Source organism: Miscanthus floridulus, chromosome 2 (genome assembly GCF_019320115.1).
Source record: "Miscanthus floridulus cultivar M001 chromosome 2, ASM1932011v1, whole genome shotgun sequence".
Taxonomy (NCBI): domain Eukaryota; kingdom Viridiplantae; phylum Streptophyta; class Magnoliopsida; order Poales; family Poaceae; genus Miscanthus; species Miscanthus floridulus.
Genome location: NC_089581.1, coordinates 42,429,680 through 42,445,829, shown reverse-complemented (window position 1 = coordinate 42,445,829; position 16,150 = coordinate 42,429,680). Strand labels below are relative to the sequence as shown.

At 45.0% G+C, this 16,150-nt stretch overlaps 1 protein-coding gene across 1 annotated transcript; it reads left to right on the top strand.

Moving 5' to 3' along the window:
* The first annotated feature begins 5,907 nt into the window (after nucleotides 1–5,907).
* On the top strand, nucleotides 5,908–8,178 carry LOC136538602 (protein CUP-SHAPED COTYLEDON 1-like). Its single transcript, XM_066530554.1, has 3 exons — nucleotides 5,908–6,208; nucleotides 6,892–7,157; nucleotides 7,282–8,178. Exons 1-3 carry the CDS (start codon nucleotides 6,055–6,057, stop codon nucleotides 7,864–7,866), a joined length of 1,005 nt encoding a protein of 334 aa, XP_066386651.1. The 5' UTR covers nucleotides 5,908–6,054; the 3' UTR covers nucleotides 7,867–8,178.
* Nucleotides 8,179–16,150: the final 7,972 nt, after the last annotated feature.

Genomic DNA, 16,150 nt, shown 5'->3' with positions numbered 1-16,150 from the left:
GGAAAGTTACTGTATACGCTGACAGCCGATAAAAATCAGCTTGTAAAGATGGTTGCCGATGAATGGTGGTGATCGATGGAAAAGTTGATTTAGACTCGGGCGTTGCCGATAAGGTTGGAGATGTTATTGTCGATGCCGATGAAGGAAGGCTTGAAGACTACTGCTGATGAAACAGGAAGTATGCCGATGGAAAGGAGGTCGGTGAGATTTCCATCGTAATTGAAGCGGACAGGGAAATAGTTAGGAGTTGATTTCCTTTTCTATATTTGTTAGAATATGATTCATGTAAGAGTTACGTGTTTCCTTAGATATGGACTTGGTGTCCTAGTTGTATTTGGTTATGTCTCTTTAGATCAGGGTATAAATATAGATTGAGGGGCAATGTAATAAGAAGAGATCAATCAATATCAAAACCAATTTTTACTCCTATTTGCATCTACTTACTTTTCGGCGACTTCGTCAATTTGCATATTTTTCCTTTTTACGAGTTCTCATTGATTCGGCGAGTTGCATAGCTTCAGTGCGTATCGCTGTTGTCAGGACCAAAGTGCTCGTATTTTCATCCTTGTCGATTAATAGGTCAAATCGACTGGCACGCTTTGGATATCGATTCGGGTATTAGCCCTTTGTGTTTGCAGATCCACTTTTGCATCAACAGGCTGTTACTCGATCAACGATCGAGGGCCCGAACCAGGATAAGTCATTTTGTCTCTTGCGTTCACCATCGAGTTCTGCATACGCTGAAGCCCGAACATACTGCCTCGAGGACCCCCGTGGCAGGCTATCGGTGGTCAAACATCGACAATAACTAAGCTATACATAATCCAATGAGTATAATATTTTTACTACAGCTTAAGCATAAAATAATTAGCCCACCATAAAAAATCACCACAACTGGACCATAGAAGCTGCAGCTATGAATTAATTATAGAAAAATATATATCTAGAGCTACAACAAAAAATTTATACTAAAGCATACCATATTATATGTTCCATGTGTAAATCTACTCATGTGGAGTCCAACAAAATTGAATTTTCTATTTTATGATTTTTCTGTGATTTACTATGATTTTTTCAAAGATTCAGCTGAAATAAATAAAAAAGACAAAGACAAAACCGCCTTTGAAAACCACTTATAACCGGTCAGGTGTAACACCTCAAAATTTGCCTCTTTTGAAAATAAGTTTAAAATGAATTATTTATGAATTTTTGTGCTCACAAAAACCTAGGAAAATAAAATTTTTCATTAATTTAAAACTTCATCATAAGGTCTAGCAACATGTTTGAGCATACATACCTTTGCATTTAATTTATTTGGTTGCGTGGTTTTGATTGAAAATTTAAAATGATTCAAATTGCTTTTGCAAATGAAATTAAAAATGGCTTTGAAGTAAAAGAAAAGAAAGAAAAGAGAATTAAAAAATAAAAGAATTTAAAAGGTGTAAAATTTATTTTTTGAAAACTTACCAAAATTTTTCAGTTTACTTTGAATTGAAAGTATAGTTTAAATGACATTTAAATTTGGTTTTGATTCAAGGTTCAAATGAATTTAGAACCCATTTGAAAAAGTATTAGGAAAATCAAATTTAAAAAAAAATTGAGCAAGCCTTGCTTCTGGCCCATGGTTTTCTTCAGCCTTGCCTCCTCCTCCTCACCCGAAGGCCTGCTCCTCTCCTTCTGCCCGGCCCAGCTCGTCCTTGCACCTCCCGCCGATCCAGCTGGCCTATTGGCCAAGTTCCAGCGTCGGCTGCCCCGTTCCCTCCGCCGGCCCATCCCCTTCGGCCTTCCTCCCGTGGGCCATTCTGCTCCTCCCGCTTCGGCCCACGCCAGCGCGCAGGCCCACTGCTTCTCCTCCTTCGTTTTTTCCCTGTGGCCCATCTCCTCCCGTCGGCCCACTCGCACCTACTCCCTCCGTGGCTCAGCAAGCCCCGTGGCCCAAGCCGCAGCTCAGCACCGACGCGCCCGCGCTCTCTCTGACAGCCGCCATCTCCCCTTCCTTCGTTGACAGGTGGGACCGCCCCGTCAGGCGCTCCTTCTTCCCCGCCGTGCCGAACTTGGACTCCAACGCCGCTCGTGTCCATGCCGCCCCCGTCCTCCGCCGATGCCGTGCGCCCCAAGCTGCGCTAGCTCCTTAAATATCGGATGCCCGTGCCCACCGCCTCCCAGTCCCGCTCCAACCGCATCACCATACCGCTCGCAGCCGGCCACCACCTAGCGCCACCGTACGCTGTCGCCCAGCCAAGCACCATGCCGCCTCCACTTGCTCTGCACTACTGAAAATCCCCTTGGTAAGTTCTCCTCGCCGCACTCTCTCCTCCCCTGGCTTCCCCGTCGAAAACCGTGGCCTCTAAGGCCATTTCCTTGCTTCGCCGCCGAGCTTCCTTTGCAGGCCATGGCGCCGCCGCAGTCCCTATCAACACCGGCAGCCTATACACAAGGACTTATCTGTAAGTGATCATTCGGGACTTATTGTATAACTGTGTGGGCTATATGGTTCTGGCTTTAGCTCAGTACGAGAACCTTTTCTAGCTTGTTAGAGGTTATCTTTATTGGCGTAAGAATGGCTTGACGAATCAGGTATAGTACAGCCTCTGTCTCCTTGTGTATAGGCTGCGTGTCATTGGGCCATCGGGAAGGGGGTTCCTATATCTGTTTGCCGAGTGAATCTAATGACCCTAACTTGCTAGACGAACCTTTGAAAGGCTTCATAGTGAACCCTGCCGATCTTCCTTGGTAGTGGGTCAAGAGGCCGATCATCTCGGACGAAAGGGTAAATCACGACTCACAGTGAAAGTGTACAACCTCTGCAGAGTGTAAAATTGGTATATCAGCCGTACTCACGGTCACGAGCTGCCTTGGAACATTTACGGAATAGATGAACACTAATGATACGGATGATGAAAATGCTTATTAATGGTTAATTGTTTATGCTATTTATTATTTATGTTTACCTAATCATGTGTTTATGGACTTGTAATAAACTTGTTGCTACTCCTATACTAAAACTCTGATAATTAAAAGCTAATCGTAGTTAAACCAGTGTCAGCCTTTTGAGCCTTATGAACCCCATGTTATATTTGTTGAGTACAACATGTACTTACTCTTGCTTTATTTTTTAAAATCATTGAAAAAATCCTGGATAGGTACCAGATTGCTACAGTTTGGAGGAATTAGGCTTGTAATCAACCAATCAGTTGTCCCTGTGGAAGTGGAGTCTTCGCCTGAAGATCGGAATTGTCTTTCCGCTGTCTATACTCTGAGGTTATATTTCTTATACTAATACGCTATGTATTTAAGCATTGTCTATTGATATTACCTTTATTTGTAGCTACATGTGAGATTTGACTTTCAGGCTCACATATGGTGTGTATCTGGTTTTGTTCTTAAAATTGGATGCTACATCAGGAAAGTAAAACGAACGGTTTTAAAAGTTTAGGGAGGTGGCTTACCTGATTTTACAGTTCAGGAGGAAAAACGTACTTTCAAAACATCTACTTTTTCCTTTCGCATCGACGTAGCCCGTCTTCGCTTGCCAGGCTTTGCTCCTGAAACGGTAATCCATTCACCGAGAGATGAAGGATTGGAGAGGGCCCAGAATTCAGGAATTTCAACGTAATCCTTGCGAAATTCTCGTATTCTAAAGGGGGTCTTAGAGTATGTCGGGACTTTATAGAATATTTTGAATTATAAAAACTGAGTTGAGTCATATTTGGATTATAACAATTTGAATTATTGATTGCAATATTCGTGGTTGTTTGGATTCTTGGATTATAAAAAAAAACTCGATCCACGGTAGCCAGACAGCCTCCGGTATTCCGGTTTAAGAAGAAAATCTTCTCACGCAGATCGAAAAAACTCCCGAACCTCTGTCCCACCCACACACAGCGGCACCGTAGCTCCGTGAAATGAGCTGGTCACAGACCTTACTTTTTTTACCACATATAACCTCGTATTAGTAGGTTTGAAATGAATTATACTCCCTTCATGCTAAATGTAATTCATTTTGACTTCGTCCTAAGTTAAACTTGTCTAAAATTTGACCAAGTTTATATAAAATTACATTAACACATTTACAATATAAAATGAATCTATTGTCAAAATATATTTCATGGTGTTTCTAATGAATATAGTTTGGTGCAGCAGATCTTTGTGTTTTTTCTAATGAGGCGGTGGTTGTAATGATTTTTTTGTTTGATGGAAAGTTATTGACCAAGTTTCTAATGAATTGCTAAAACTGCTGCAGTGGTTGTGATATGTACTACAGAGCCATGCTGAGGCGGTTTATTTTTTATTTTTTTTGAGGTCATTTTTTTTAGGTCAGGCGGTTTCTGAAATCATCTTCCTTATTACTCCCTGCGTTCCAAATTATGTATAAGTCGTTCTAGCTTTTGTAGCTACGTAGTTTTTTTTATGCATCTAAATATACACTACGTCTAGATGGATAACAAAAGCTATGTACCTAAAAAATTAAAAAGACTTTTAATTTAGAATGGATGAAGTAATCTAGTATATAATGACATGCTGAATTAGAATAAGTCGTTTCGGGATTATTATTTTTTAGATACATAGAGTTTGTCATGTATCTAGACATCTAAATGCAAATGCATAGCAAAATCTATGTATGTACATCTAGAAAAGCCAAGACGATTTACAATTTGGAACGGAGAGATTTATATATGATGATACTGGTGAGGGGTGGTGAATCAGGTCCATTCGCCCATTCTGGAGAACAAATTAAACACTGCTCGTTTGGGACACATGAACAATGTAGTAGTAGTACTTATGTCAAACCCTCTGTGACTCTGTACCGAAAAAATCTCACCGTCACCCTGGACAGTCCAGTACACTCGTAGTACACTATAGTATAGCTCAGCTCCTTATTTATTTTTCTTCCTAATCTTGCCGACAATTCATGCATGCATCATATGGCTTATGGGGCGAGACGACGACGGATGGAGCTGCTGCGCTAGATAGGTCGGAATCCCTCACCAGATTAAAAGTTCCAGGCGCGCATGCGGTTCAGAAACTACGTACCGGCGGGGCCTTTGCGATCTGCTGTGTTGTTCGATTGATTAATTCTCCCTACCAAAAAGATCGATCATTCCCGTCACTAGGGGCCACACCCACACCGGGGCATCTACGATCGAGACGTACGTGCGTGCTCCATCGATCGATCGATCTCTCAACTGCCACTGCTACCAATTCTGATCGATCGAGCACCCTAAAAAATTCTACTAGTAAGTACACGTACGCGCAACGATCCTAAAAGGCTAATCCCCGTCTCATTGCGCACCGTCGCCATCTCACGAAGATTTATATTTATATATATAATAAATATGTGAGGTTAGCAGCATAATAAGCTGTTACTGTCATCGTCGTGGTCGCTGTCTCGCATCTAGCTGTCTCCAATGCAATCCTATCCCCCAATGTCGCCGTAATTCACCACCGCCGGGCCGGGGTTGCACTGCACATAATTCTGGTGGGTGAAGGTGGTTGGAGTTGGCTGGAAACTCCCTTCCGCGTGCGGATCGTGGGATCGATCATCGATAGATCATAGATGCTTCTTCTTCATCCTTTTCCCTCCGCCCTGCAGTCGTCGTCGTCAATAATCCTTGCCGTCCTTTTCGCTTCCGTGGTTGTTGAGACCCCCGCGATCCGCTCTAGAATAAGAGAGCAACAAGACACTACTAGCTAGCTAGCTAGCTAGGACGGTGGTGGTGCAGCAAGATTAGCATCAGCTAGCTCATCATCGTTAATTTATTCTCGCACGCACTATCGTCGTCTTCACGCACACATGTGCTGTGCATGCGGACTTTTGGCCTTAAGCTGAAACTCCTCTCCGTGCGCGTACGTGTCTTGCTCTGCCAGTATATATGCGTCCTTAATTGCAGTAGCTAGCAGCTTACCTCGCCGCCAACGCCGCGCACTGCAGACTGTGTGAGTGCTGGGCTCGCTCGCTCACAGTCTGCAGTGACCACAGATAGCTCTAGTGTATCCTGTCGTCCACTCCAAATTAAGAATCTGTCTGTGAGAGGCTTGCTTAGCTTGCCGTTAATGGAGGAGGGGCTCCCACCGGGGTTCCGGTTCCACCCGACGGACGAGGAGCTGGTTACCTACTACCTCACCCGCAAGGTCTCCGACTTCGCCTTCGCCACCCGCGCCATCGCCGACGTCGACCTCAACAAGTGCGAGCCATGGGACCTCCCAAGTAAGCACCATGTCCATGAGATGAGATTCAGCAGCACAACACTCAGTGATCGATCAACTCCTTATTACACTTCCAGATGGCTCTTTTATTTTATTCGTACCACATTAACTTTTTTTGTGGCATCTGGAAGAACAATTTGGTTCTATTATTCTGAATTTCTTTCTAGTGGAGGCATGCATGCATGGAACACCCTAGATGTCTGAAGGATCTTTTTTTCTTATAATTAATTAGTTAGGCATTTTTTTAGCAAAATCAAACTGAACGCCTAGCCAATAACTTCCTAACTAACTGCGCGTTTGTGTTTTTTGCAATATACTTACCTGTCGCCGCTTCTATCCAAATCAAAGATTTGGTGAGAATTTCAATGCCTTGACCGAGTTTACTAGTTGCACCCATAAACCAAGGTCGTTATCTATATGTGTACACTTCTTTCTAAGTAGTCACTGCACACTGCAGAAGTGCAGACTACAGACTGTTGACTCAGTCTCTGGCCATACAGATCGACTTGCACACTCGTAGTACTTCAGTGAACGATCAAGAAAAATTTAAAGAATACTAGTATCATTTAACTGTATTGGCAGTATAGGATAAACAATGCACACAGTTATGTAAGTAATACATTGCTCGGCTGCGTGCGGCTAATGTAAGTATATATGTAACTTTATAAACTAATGTGCATGCAGGCAAAGCTAGCATGGGCGAGAAGGAATGGTACTTCTTCAGCATGCGTGACAGGAAATACCCGACGGGAATCAGGACGAACCGCGCCACCGACTCAGGCTACTGGAAGACGACCGGCAAGGACAAGGAGATCTTCCACTGCGGCATGCTCGTGGGGATGAAGAAAACCCTAGTCTTCTACAGGGGCAGGGCTCCCAAGGGCCAGAAGACCAGCTGGGTCACGCACGAGTACAGGCTCCAGAACAAGTTCCCCTACAAGCCAAACAAGGTATACTCCTATACCTATATGTATGCAAATGAATTCTTTAATCATCATATATTTGTTGGACATCACAAAAGATGAGCTAATTATGACATTATTAATGTTATGCTATGCTATGGACGAATCGAAGGAGGAATGGGTGGTGTGCAGGGTGTTCAAGAAGTGCCAGGTCATCAAGGTGAGACCGCCACAGGACAGCCCCACGATGGGCTCCCCATACCACGACGCCGCCAACGCCTCCCTGGGCGAGCTCGGGGAACTCGACGTCTCCTCCATCCTCGGAGGCCTGGCCGCCGACGCGGCGCACACATCGTCCGGCTCGCCACTGGGCGCTCTGCACCACCAGGGCTCCGCCGCCGCCGAGAGCTTCGTCGGCGCCCACAGGCCGGCGGTGGACATGAGCGCGTACATGAGCTGGATGGCGGCGGCGGCCAACCAGGGCGCCGCAGCGGCCGCGGCCATGCTTCCTTGGGCCACGCCGTCGCCACCGGGATTGTTCGGCAATGTCTTCGCGCCGAATAACCACCAGCTGCTGCAGAAGCCGCTTCCGTTCGCCGGGTGCAGCCAGCCGCGAGAGCTCGGTGGCGTCGTGGCAAACAACGTCGTCGGAAGTGGTGAGCATGCCATGTTCGGGGGCTCCGTGGTGGAGGTTGGCATGGAATGTGATCAGCAGCAGCAGCTGGGGATGGACGAGTCGACATGGAGAACATTCTGATGATCATCGCCTATACAAGTTACACACAAAAAAGACTACTACTACGAACTCCGCCAGATCGATCAACATATATATATATAATTAGTTATGGACTTGTGGTAAATTAATATATACACTTGTAGGGGGATATTGTAGGTGATATGGGACAAACCCATTTGGTCGAAATCAGTAAGCATAACTAGAAAAGTGCATGTATGTTGAAATGGGACAAACCCATTATTAGGTCAAAAACACAAGTCAAGTTTTACTATAGAAGTGAACGTGTCCTGTTGATCTGTGTACTATGTTTTGTGAGAAAAAATATTATATGATTGGTCGATTTGTTGTTGTAAGGTGAAATTTCTTAGTGGGTCCTTGAATTTGAAAAAAAAACCGACAATACGTGTGTGTAAGTATCTCACTCAGGATTGGTCACTACTACAAAAAGCATTTCTAGGGGCGGCTGGTAAGCCTTTGTAGGGGCGGTTTGGCTAGCCGCCCCTACCGAACCGTCTCTACAAATCATGCATTTGTAGGGGCGGTTCTCAGGCCGCCCCTACAAATTGATTTGTAGGGACAACTCGTATTACTAGCCGCCCCTACAAATATCTGTTTGTAGGGGCGGTTCAATCTAGAACCGCCCCTACAGTACGTTTTTCCGTAAAAAAAATTCAAATTTAGAATTCCAAACCGCGTTGCCGAACGTCCCGCGACCAACGTTCCGAACCGCGTTCGCGTTACCGAACGCCCCGCGACCAACGTTCCGAACCGCGTTCGCGTTGCCGAACGCCCCGCGACCACGACTACAAGCACAAGAGTATTATATAAACTATAATTATAAGTCCAATTCACAAGAATATATACAATCCATCATTAAATATACAAATTTCATACACATTGTTATCAACGTCCTAGACACTAGTAGAAAACAGACCTTTTATCCCAGGCTAAAATGGGCTCTAGTCCCGACATTTTTTGCGCCCGGGACTAGAGAGACCTTTAGTCCCGATTGGTGTCTCCAACCGGGACTAAATGTCCCAGTAGCCGATGGGCAGGGACATTTAGTCCCGGTTGGAGACACCAACCGGGACTAAAGGTGGACCTTTACTCCCGGTTGGAGCCACCAATCGGTACTAAAAGTTCTCAACCTTTAGTCCCGGTTGGTAACACTAACCGGGACTAAAGGTAGACCCTTTAGTCCCGGTTGGTGGCTCCAACCGGGAGTAACCATTTAGTCCCGGTTGGTAACACCAACCGGGTAGACCCTTTAGTCCCGGTTGGTGGCTCCAACCGGGAGTAACCATTTAGTCCCGGTTGGTAACACCAACCGGGACTAAAGGTCTCCCGATGGGTTAGTTCAAAAGGGAAGCATCACATCCATTGTTAGATGTGTTGTGTAGGTGGGGTGGTAAGCTACGCGCGAGGCAATACATGAGGTCTTGGGTTCGAATCTCACGGGACGTAGCGGTGGGAGACATTATTTTTTTTAAAGCTGGGAGGACCTTTAGTCCCGGTTGGTGTTACCCACCGGGACTAAAGGAGGACCTTTAGTCCCGGTTCCTAACCCGGGACTAAAGGACCCTCCTTTAGTCCCGGATGCTTACTCCCGGGTGGGGAACCGGGACTAAAGGGGGTTCCCCACCGGGAGTAAAGCCCGTCTTTGTATTAGTGAGAGCTAGCCTTTCAGTCTCACGAAGGTGTTTGTATTGAGGATTTCTATCTAAGTCAGACTCTCGGTCATGGTAGGTGCCTTTGACGTGTACAATCTGGTCTAATATAAAGTTGCAAAGGTTGCTGACGAGCTCTAAGAGTTGGTCATCCTTGTATGGGTCTCTTTTCATTCCTTTCTCTTCTCTCCACTACAAGAGAACAAGTTTCGGTTTAGTATTTCATACCATGTACGAAGTTTTTATACTATGAGTGAAGAGGTTCAAACTTACCCTTAAGGGGTGTCTCCTATAGGCACCGTTGTTACTCATCATAGAACATATATAGTATCCACAATGTACACTCCTAGACTTCTGCTTGGGGCACTGTGTATTTTGCATATGAAAATGTTAAGTAATGCTTTTGACAGCCATGTAACGGAGTACTGAAGAAGTAAGTTACACTTACCACACATAGTGTTTTTATAGCCAGCTTTTCCTTCCTTGCTGGATCATGCCTTCCGTGATGATTAGTGACATAGAACCTAAATGTCATGTTCGAATTATTTTAGCAAATACAACTTGTTAGTATCCAAAAGTGAATGTTACAAGTATGTATACAAACATATAAGCTAATGAGGATTGTCGATATGTATACATCTTGAGAATCGATATGAAGTCTTTGTATGTCACCATGTCCCTATCTAATGAATCAAAGACCCATGCCATACTCCTCCCGACATCGACGGCTATACAAATCCAGTGGTTACTGCATGGATTTAATCATAGAACTAGATAAGCTCTTTTGCATCGAATAAAATATATCAAACAAAGCTTTAAGTATAGAGTTGAACTTACTCGAAGTTGTATGGTAGCCATATAGTAGAGTGTTGTTGGAGATTTTTGAAAGCCAGGGCAATGTATGTCGCAACCTTAAGGGACTCTTCCCTTAGTTTCGCCGTACGGATGCGCACTTTCTCCCGAAGAGTCTTTGCAGCAGCTAGCTCTTTGGCATCCAATGTCCACCGCTTAGGGTAATTAAAATTTGTTTGGGCTATAGCTTGAGGGTCTATATACCCGGCTTTCACACTTGGCATTCGTTTGACAATGTGCACTTGCATTCTACAAATCACGACGTGGGTTAGTTATAACAAAATTCAAAGATTACATTCGTATCATATTGGGAGGACAAGGACTTACAGGCACCACGTGCGAATTAGATTCATCTCCATTTCTCCCAGGTGAAAGCATGTTTGTATGTTATTGAAGTCAAAGACAATTTTCCCGGCTAGGCTTCCAAATGTGCCGGTGGGGAAGCATGCTTGTATGAGATTATGCTCGTTGGGAGAACACCCAAGTACCAATCATGTAACCTTCTTATTCCAAGTGGTAGGCGCTGGATGTCCCGGTTTGGTAGGAAGGGCTTGCCTCTTTCATATGTTTTCGGGCAATCCTTTGGCCATTCGATGGCATCAACATTTGGATACTTCTTTACAATTTGGTGGAGTTTGCTAGTGATGGCCTCCTCAGAACCCCGTGATGAGACTTCTTTAACTTGGTTCTCAGGCTTGAACTGGTCATGGGAAAACCACTTGGACACCGACGAGACGTCTTTGATCTGAACATAAACTGGCCTTATGGTAATTGGATGCTTCTTTGGAAGTTCCCATTCAAGCACGTCATCATCTTCTTGTGCATCACCTTCTTCAGGAGGCACTCGTTGTTCATGTATCGGCTATGCTTGTTGAGAAGACTGTGGTATCTCATATTGCACTTGCTTGGTACGAGCTAGAGAAGGTTGTGGCATCTCATCAGTTACATGCTCGCTAGGAGGCGGGGAAGAATGTGGCATCTCAGGAATGTGGGGGTCATGAGACGATGAAAATATCTCCCTGACCTCAACAACTCGCTCCAAATTTGGGAGAGGGGGAGGCGGCGAAGAAGCAGTCAATATAATGTCCCATTTGTGCCAGAGGATGAACTGCCCCATAATGTCTCCGAGTAACACCAGCCCCTCAGGAGTTGCATAGTCTATCCTCCACTGCATGAACTCGGGATTCACTGTATGCACCTCGACCCTAGTGTAGTCCGGCGGTATCTTATTATTGTGGTGTTAGCCACCGGGAGGATGTGCCACACCCGTTGCCACCTCCATCATAGTGTTCTGCCAGCCACTGAGAAACACCAAGGTGCAACTAGTTGGTTCCCGTATGCGATCGACGGAGGTTGTGGCTGTAGTGGAACCTTGGCTGCTAGGAACTTTCGGAGGGTTGCAAACTAATGCCAATTCTCCCGACGGCGTCACTAATACCCGTGGCTCCATAGACAGTCCTTGCTCCTCCAGCGCCTTCACAACTAGAGCCTTCACTTGGAGCTCAAGACTAGTCTCCCGGTCTCTACCATGTTTCTTGTACATGTGCCTATTCTCTTTGAATCCTTGCTTCTAGGTCATCCTTTTCCCTAGCCCCCTGGTGCGGCCTGTGTGCTCCTTGTTTCCCAAGCCAAGGCAAAGCTCGTCCCTCTCTCTAGAAGGATTGAATGAGCCCTTCTCCTTGTCTTCAGTATATTTTAGTATCATTGATACCGTCTCTTGGGTCTCCGGCTTATCAAACTTAAGATAGGCACATGTGCATATAGCATTTGTTAAAAACCCAGTCGGGACTTTGACCCCCCTTAGGAAAGTGCATATAACTCTCTTCTCGTCTGGTGTTAGGTTGAAGCATGCCGTGGGCAGAGTGTATTTTCCATTAGCCTTAGGTACCGGGTGAAGCTATGGCATCACGTTTAGCTGCACCATGTCTTTCCGTGCTTTCAGACCATCCTTTGACTTGCCTGTGTCCATCAAGATAGCAATGAGACTCTCAAAGATATTCTTCTGCACGTGCATAACATCAATGGCATGGGGGACCTCCAAATCTGGCCAATAAGGCAGATACTGAAAGAAGATCGATTGTTTCTTGAAAGGTACTCCTTCGACAGGAGGTGTGCTTCTATCTCTGTTCGTCTCATCCGGATTCTTCTTTTCATAGACGACACATATGTTTTTCACCATTCCGTACACGTGTTCTCCGTTATGATGTCTCTCCGAAGGGGTTCAATCTCCGGGGCATTGTCATAAAATCTAAAGAACAATTTGTTATGGTACTTGTGACTTGTCTTTAAGAAGCGTCGGTTCCTTAGGTAAACTATCTTCTTGGATGCATCTAGGTACACCCATGTAGTACTATCCAAGCAAACCAAGCATCCCGTCTTTCCTTTGATCTGTCCAGACAAAGCAAACAGCGTGGGTAATCATTGGTAGTAACAAATATTATTGCTCTACATATGAAGTCCTTCTTTTAGAACGCATCGTACATCTGCTCCCCATGCCTCCATAGCCTCTCCATTTCTTGTATCAAAGGCTTGAGGAACACGTCTATATCAATGCCTCGTTGTTTAGGGCTAGAAATAAGAATAGTGAGGAGAAGGTACTTTCTCTTCTGACACAACCATGTTGGGATGTTGTACATGGTCAAGATCACTGGCCATGTGTTGTGGTCGCTCATCCTCTCATTGAAGGGATTCATTCCATCGGTGCTCAAGCCAAACCGTACATTTCTTGGGTCATCGCTGAATTTTTTGTGCTTCTCATCAAACCTTTGCCACTAACTACAATCAGCCGAGTGTGCAATCTTATCATCATCCACCTTGCGCTCATCATCCCACCATGTCATGAGTGTGGCTTCTTTAGGGTTTAGGAAGATACGTCTCAAGCGATCGGTCACTGGCAGGTACCACATTACCTAGCCAGGAATTCTTCTCTGCTTTGCATCGTTGCCTAATAGAGTGTCCTCTAGGGGCTGAGATTCTTGTACCACCTTTTTTGTACCCTTCTTATTCCTCTTTTTCCCCGTGGAGGCTTCATCCCCACCATAAAGGTCATTGTTCTTGTATCAGCTGGCCCCACACCGGGGACATTTATCCAGTGACTTGAATGTTTCGCCACGAAAAAGTATACAGTGGTTGGGGCATGCATAGATTTTTTTCAACCCCCATTGTCAATGGACTTATGACCTTCTTCGCTTGGTATGTGTTGGCGGGAACTGAGTTTGGTTGTGGCAGCACCCATGATAGGAGATGCAATAGATCATTGAAACTATAGTCTGACCAGCCGTACTTAGCCTTTAGGATGAGTAGCTCAAGCACAAAACGTAGCAATGTCCAATGTGTCGGACAACCCTTTTCAACACCATACACAGTCTCCTTCGATGCTTTTGTCACCATTTCCAAATTTTCTAGACCTTTTGGGCTATTTAGTAAAATCTTTTGTCCAAGGGCTCGAATCATGTCCTCCAAATCATCTTCATCCCCGACACGTGCTCCACCATCACTAATGGCACCACCTTTGTCGTTACCATCCCAACCACTAGCATCACCACCTTGTTCATTGCCAAACTCGAAATCCATTCGTGCATCAAGCTCTGCTGAATATTGAGACAGAGATTCTTTGGTTTTGTCATCGTATTCGTCCTCATCCTCGTCGTTAACAATAACCGTTTCACCATGATGAATCCACACTGTGTAGTCCTCAACAAATCCTCGTATAATCAAATGTGATCTAATGATAGTCACATCTGTCCATGTCATATGGTTCTTGCAATCTTTACATGGGCAAATAATTGTATCATTATTCTCTTTCAATGTCGTTGCATGCTTCTTTACGGCTTCAATAAATTTATCCACCTCTTCACAGAAACCTGCCTTGAACCTTAACGAACCATACATCCAAGAGTTCCTATACTCCATCTTTTACAACAACAACAAAACAAACATTAAAGGACTACTTATTCAGATATATATATATAAATGAAACAAATTAATAATTACTTGAGAATAATTGTATATACTTCAGATATATATGAATATAAATCTAATATAATTACATGAAGCATACAAACACACCATGGTAGAAGAAAATTAATTAATGGCCCATTTATCCATAAATAATTAAAATACATATTTATTGATTATAATAAACAATTTCAAAGACAACAATTAGCAACAATTATACTTTACCCAATATATTTCATACAAACCCTAGTCCAATTTCATCAAACATAAATTTACAAAAAACGAAAATAATAAAAAAAACCAAACCCTAGATCTAAATCCACATGCACATGAAACATCCATAAAACTAACTAATTATTCACTAAAATCAAGAAACATGGACCAAATAAGGGTATGATCTTATTCCCCTCCCTAATTTACCCTAGTACATTTAAAACTTGGGTCTAATTTGCTTCATAAGTAGCTCAAGCACCATAGAAGAGAGAGAAAAACAAAACTCTAATTACTCACTAACACTACGGGAAACAGGGGTTTTGCTGAGTGTTTCCTACTTTGCCGAGTGCCAAATGTCGGGCACTCGGCAAAGATACACTTTGCCGAGTGCCGCACTCGGCAAAGCCAAACACTCGGCATATCCTTCTTTGCCAAGTGCCAGGCACTCGGCAAAGGATAGCACTCGGCAAAGCCTCCCTTTGCCGAGTGTCGGGCTCTCGGCAAAGCTAAACACTCGGCAAAGGCTAACCGAGGTGACGGCGGCCACCCACCGTTAGGATTTGCCGAGTGGTCGCCGTCAGACACTCGGCAAAGAATTTTTTTAATTTTTTTTAATTTTTTGTTTATTTTCTTTGCCGAGTGCCCTGTCTCTGGCACTCGGCAAAGATTTTTTTTTAATTTTTGCTCCCAGATTTTTTCTTTAGGGTTGCTACAGTGCTTTAAAATACATGTTAAAATTTGGTTGAATTTTGTGACTTTTTACTATATTTTTAGAATTATTTTTGTTTTGTTGATTTATTTCGCAAAAAGCAAGTTTGAACTGCAGGTGCATCGAATTATGAAATCTAATCATTCGAAAAATGATTGTCATGCTAGTGAGTGTGTTTTGAGGCCGTATCCAGGAATTTGCGGGATATTTTTCACATCTTGTTAACGAAACATGAGGACAAAGTTGCGGCCAAAGTGTTTTTAAATTGTATAAAATTCAAACGAATTCAGAAAATCACGAAACTTGTGGATGCATCGTTATATAGCATGTGGAGCCTATGGTAAAAATTTGAAAAAGTTTCATGCACGTTGTCACGTACGGTTCTTAGAAACCAGGACATGCCCACGCGTGCTGCCCGCGCAGCCCGCGCCGCCGCCGCGCCTGCGCGCGCTGCCCCGCCGCCCGCGCGCTACCTGCGCAGCCCGCGCCACCGCTGCACCCGGGCGCGCTACCCCGGCGCCCCGCCCCCGCGCCGCCGCTGCACGCGCGCGCTGCCCCGACGCCGGCATCAAGCCCCGCCCCGACCCTCCCCGTCGCCGATTTGCGCCGCGCCGTGTCCGGCCCCGCTTCCCACCGCCGCGACCGGCGAAGAGCACCGCACCCGGCTCTGCCGGCCGCTGCCCCACCGCTCCCCGCCCCGCCACGCCCCACCGAACGATCGGTGCAGAAGGAGGAAGAAGGGGGAGAGGAAGGAGGAAGGAGGAAGAAGGAGGAAGGAGGTTGCCTTCCCGTTCCGTTCCCGGCGCCATCTTCCCTGTGTTCCTGTCTCGTCGACGCCTCTACCGCCAAGGTATAATGATGTGCCATTGTGATTGTTGGCCTTTGAGCCATTGTGATTGTCGGCCTT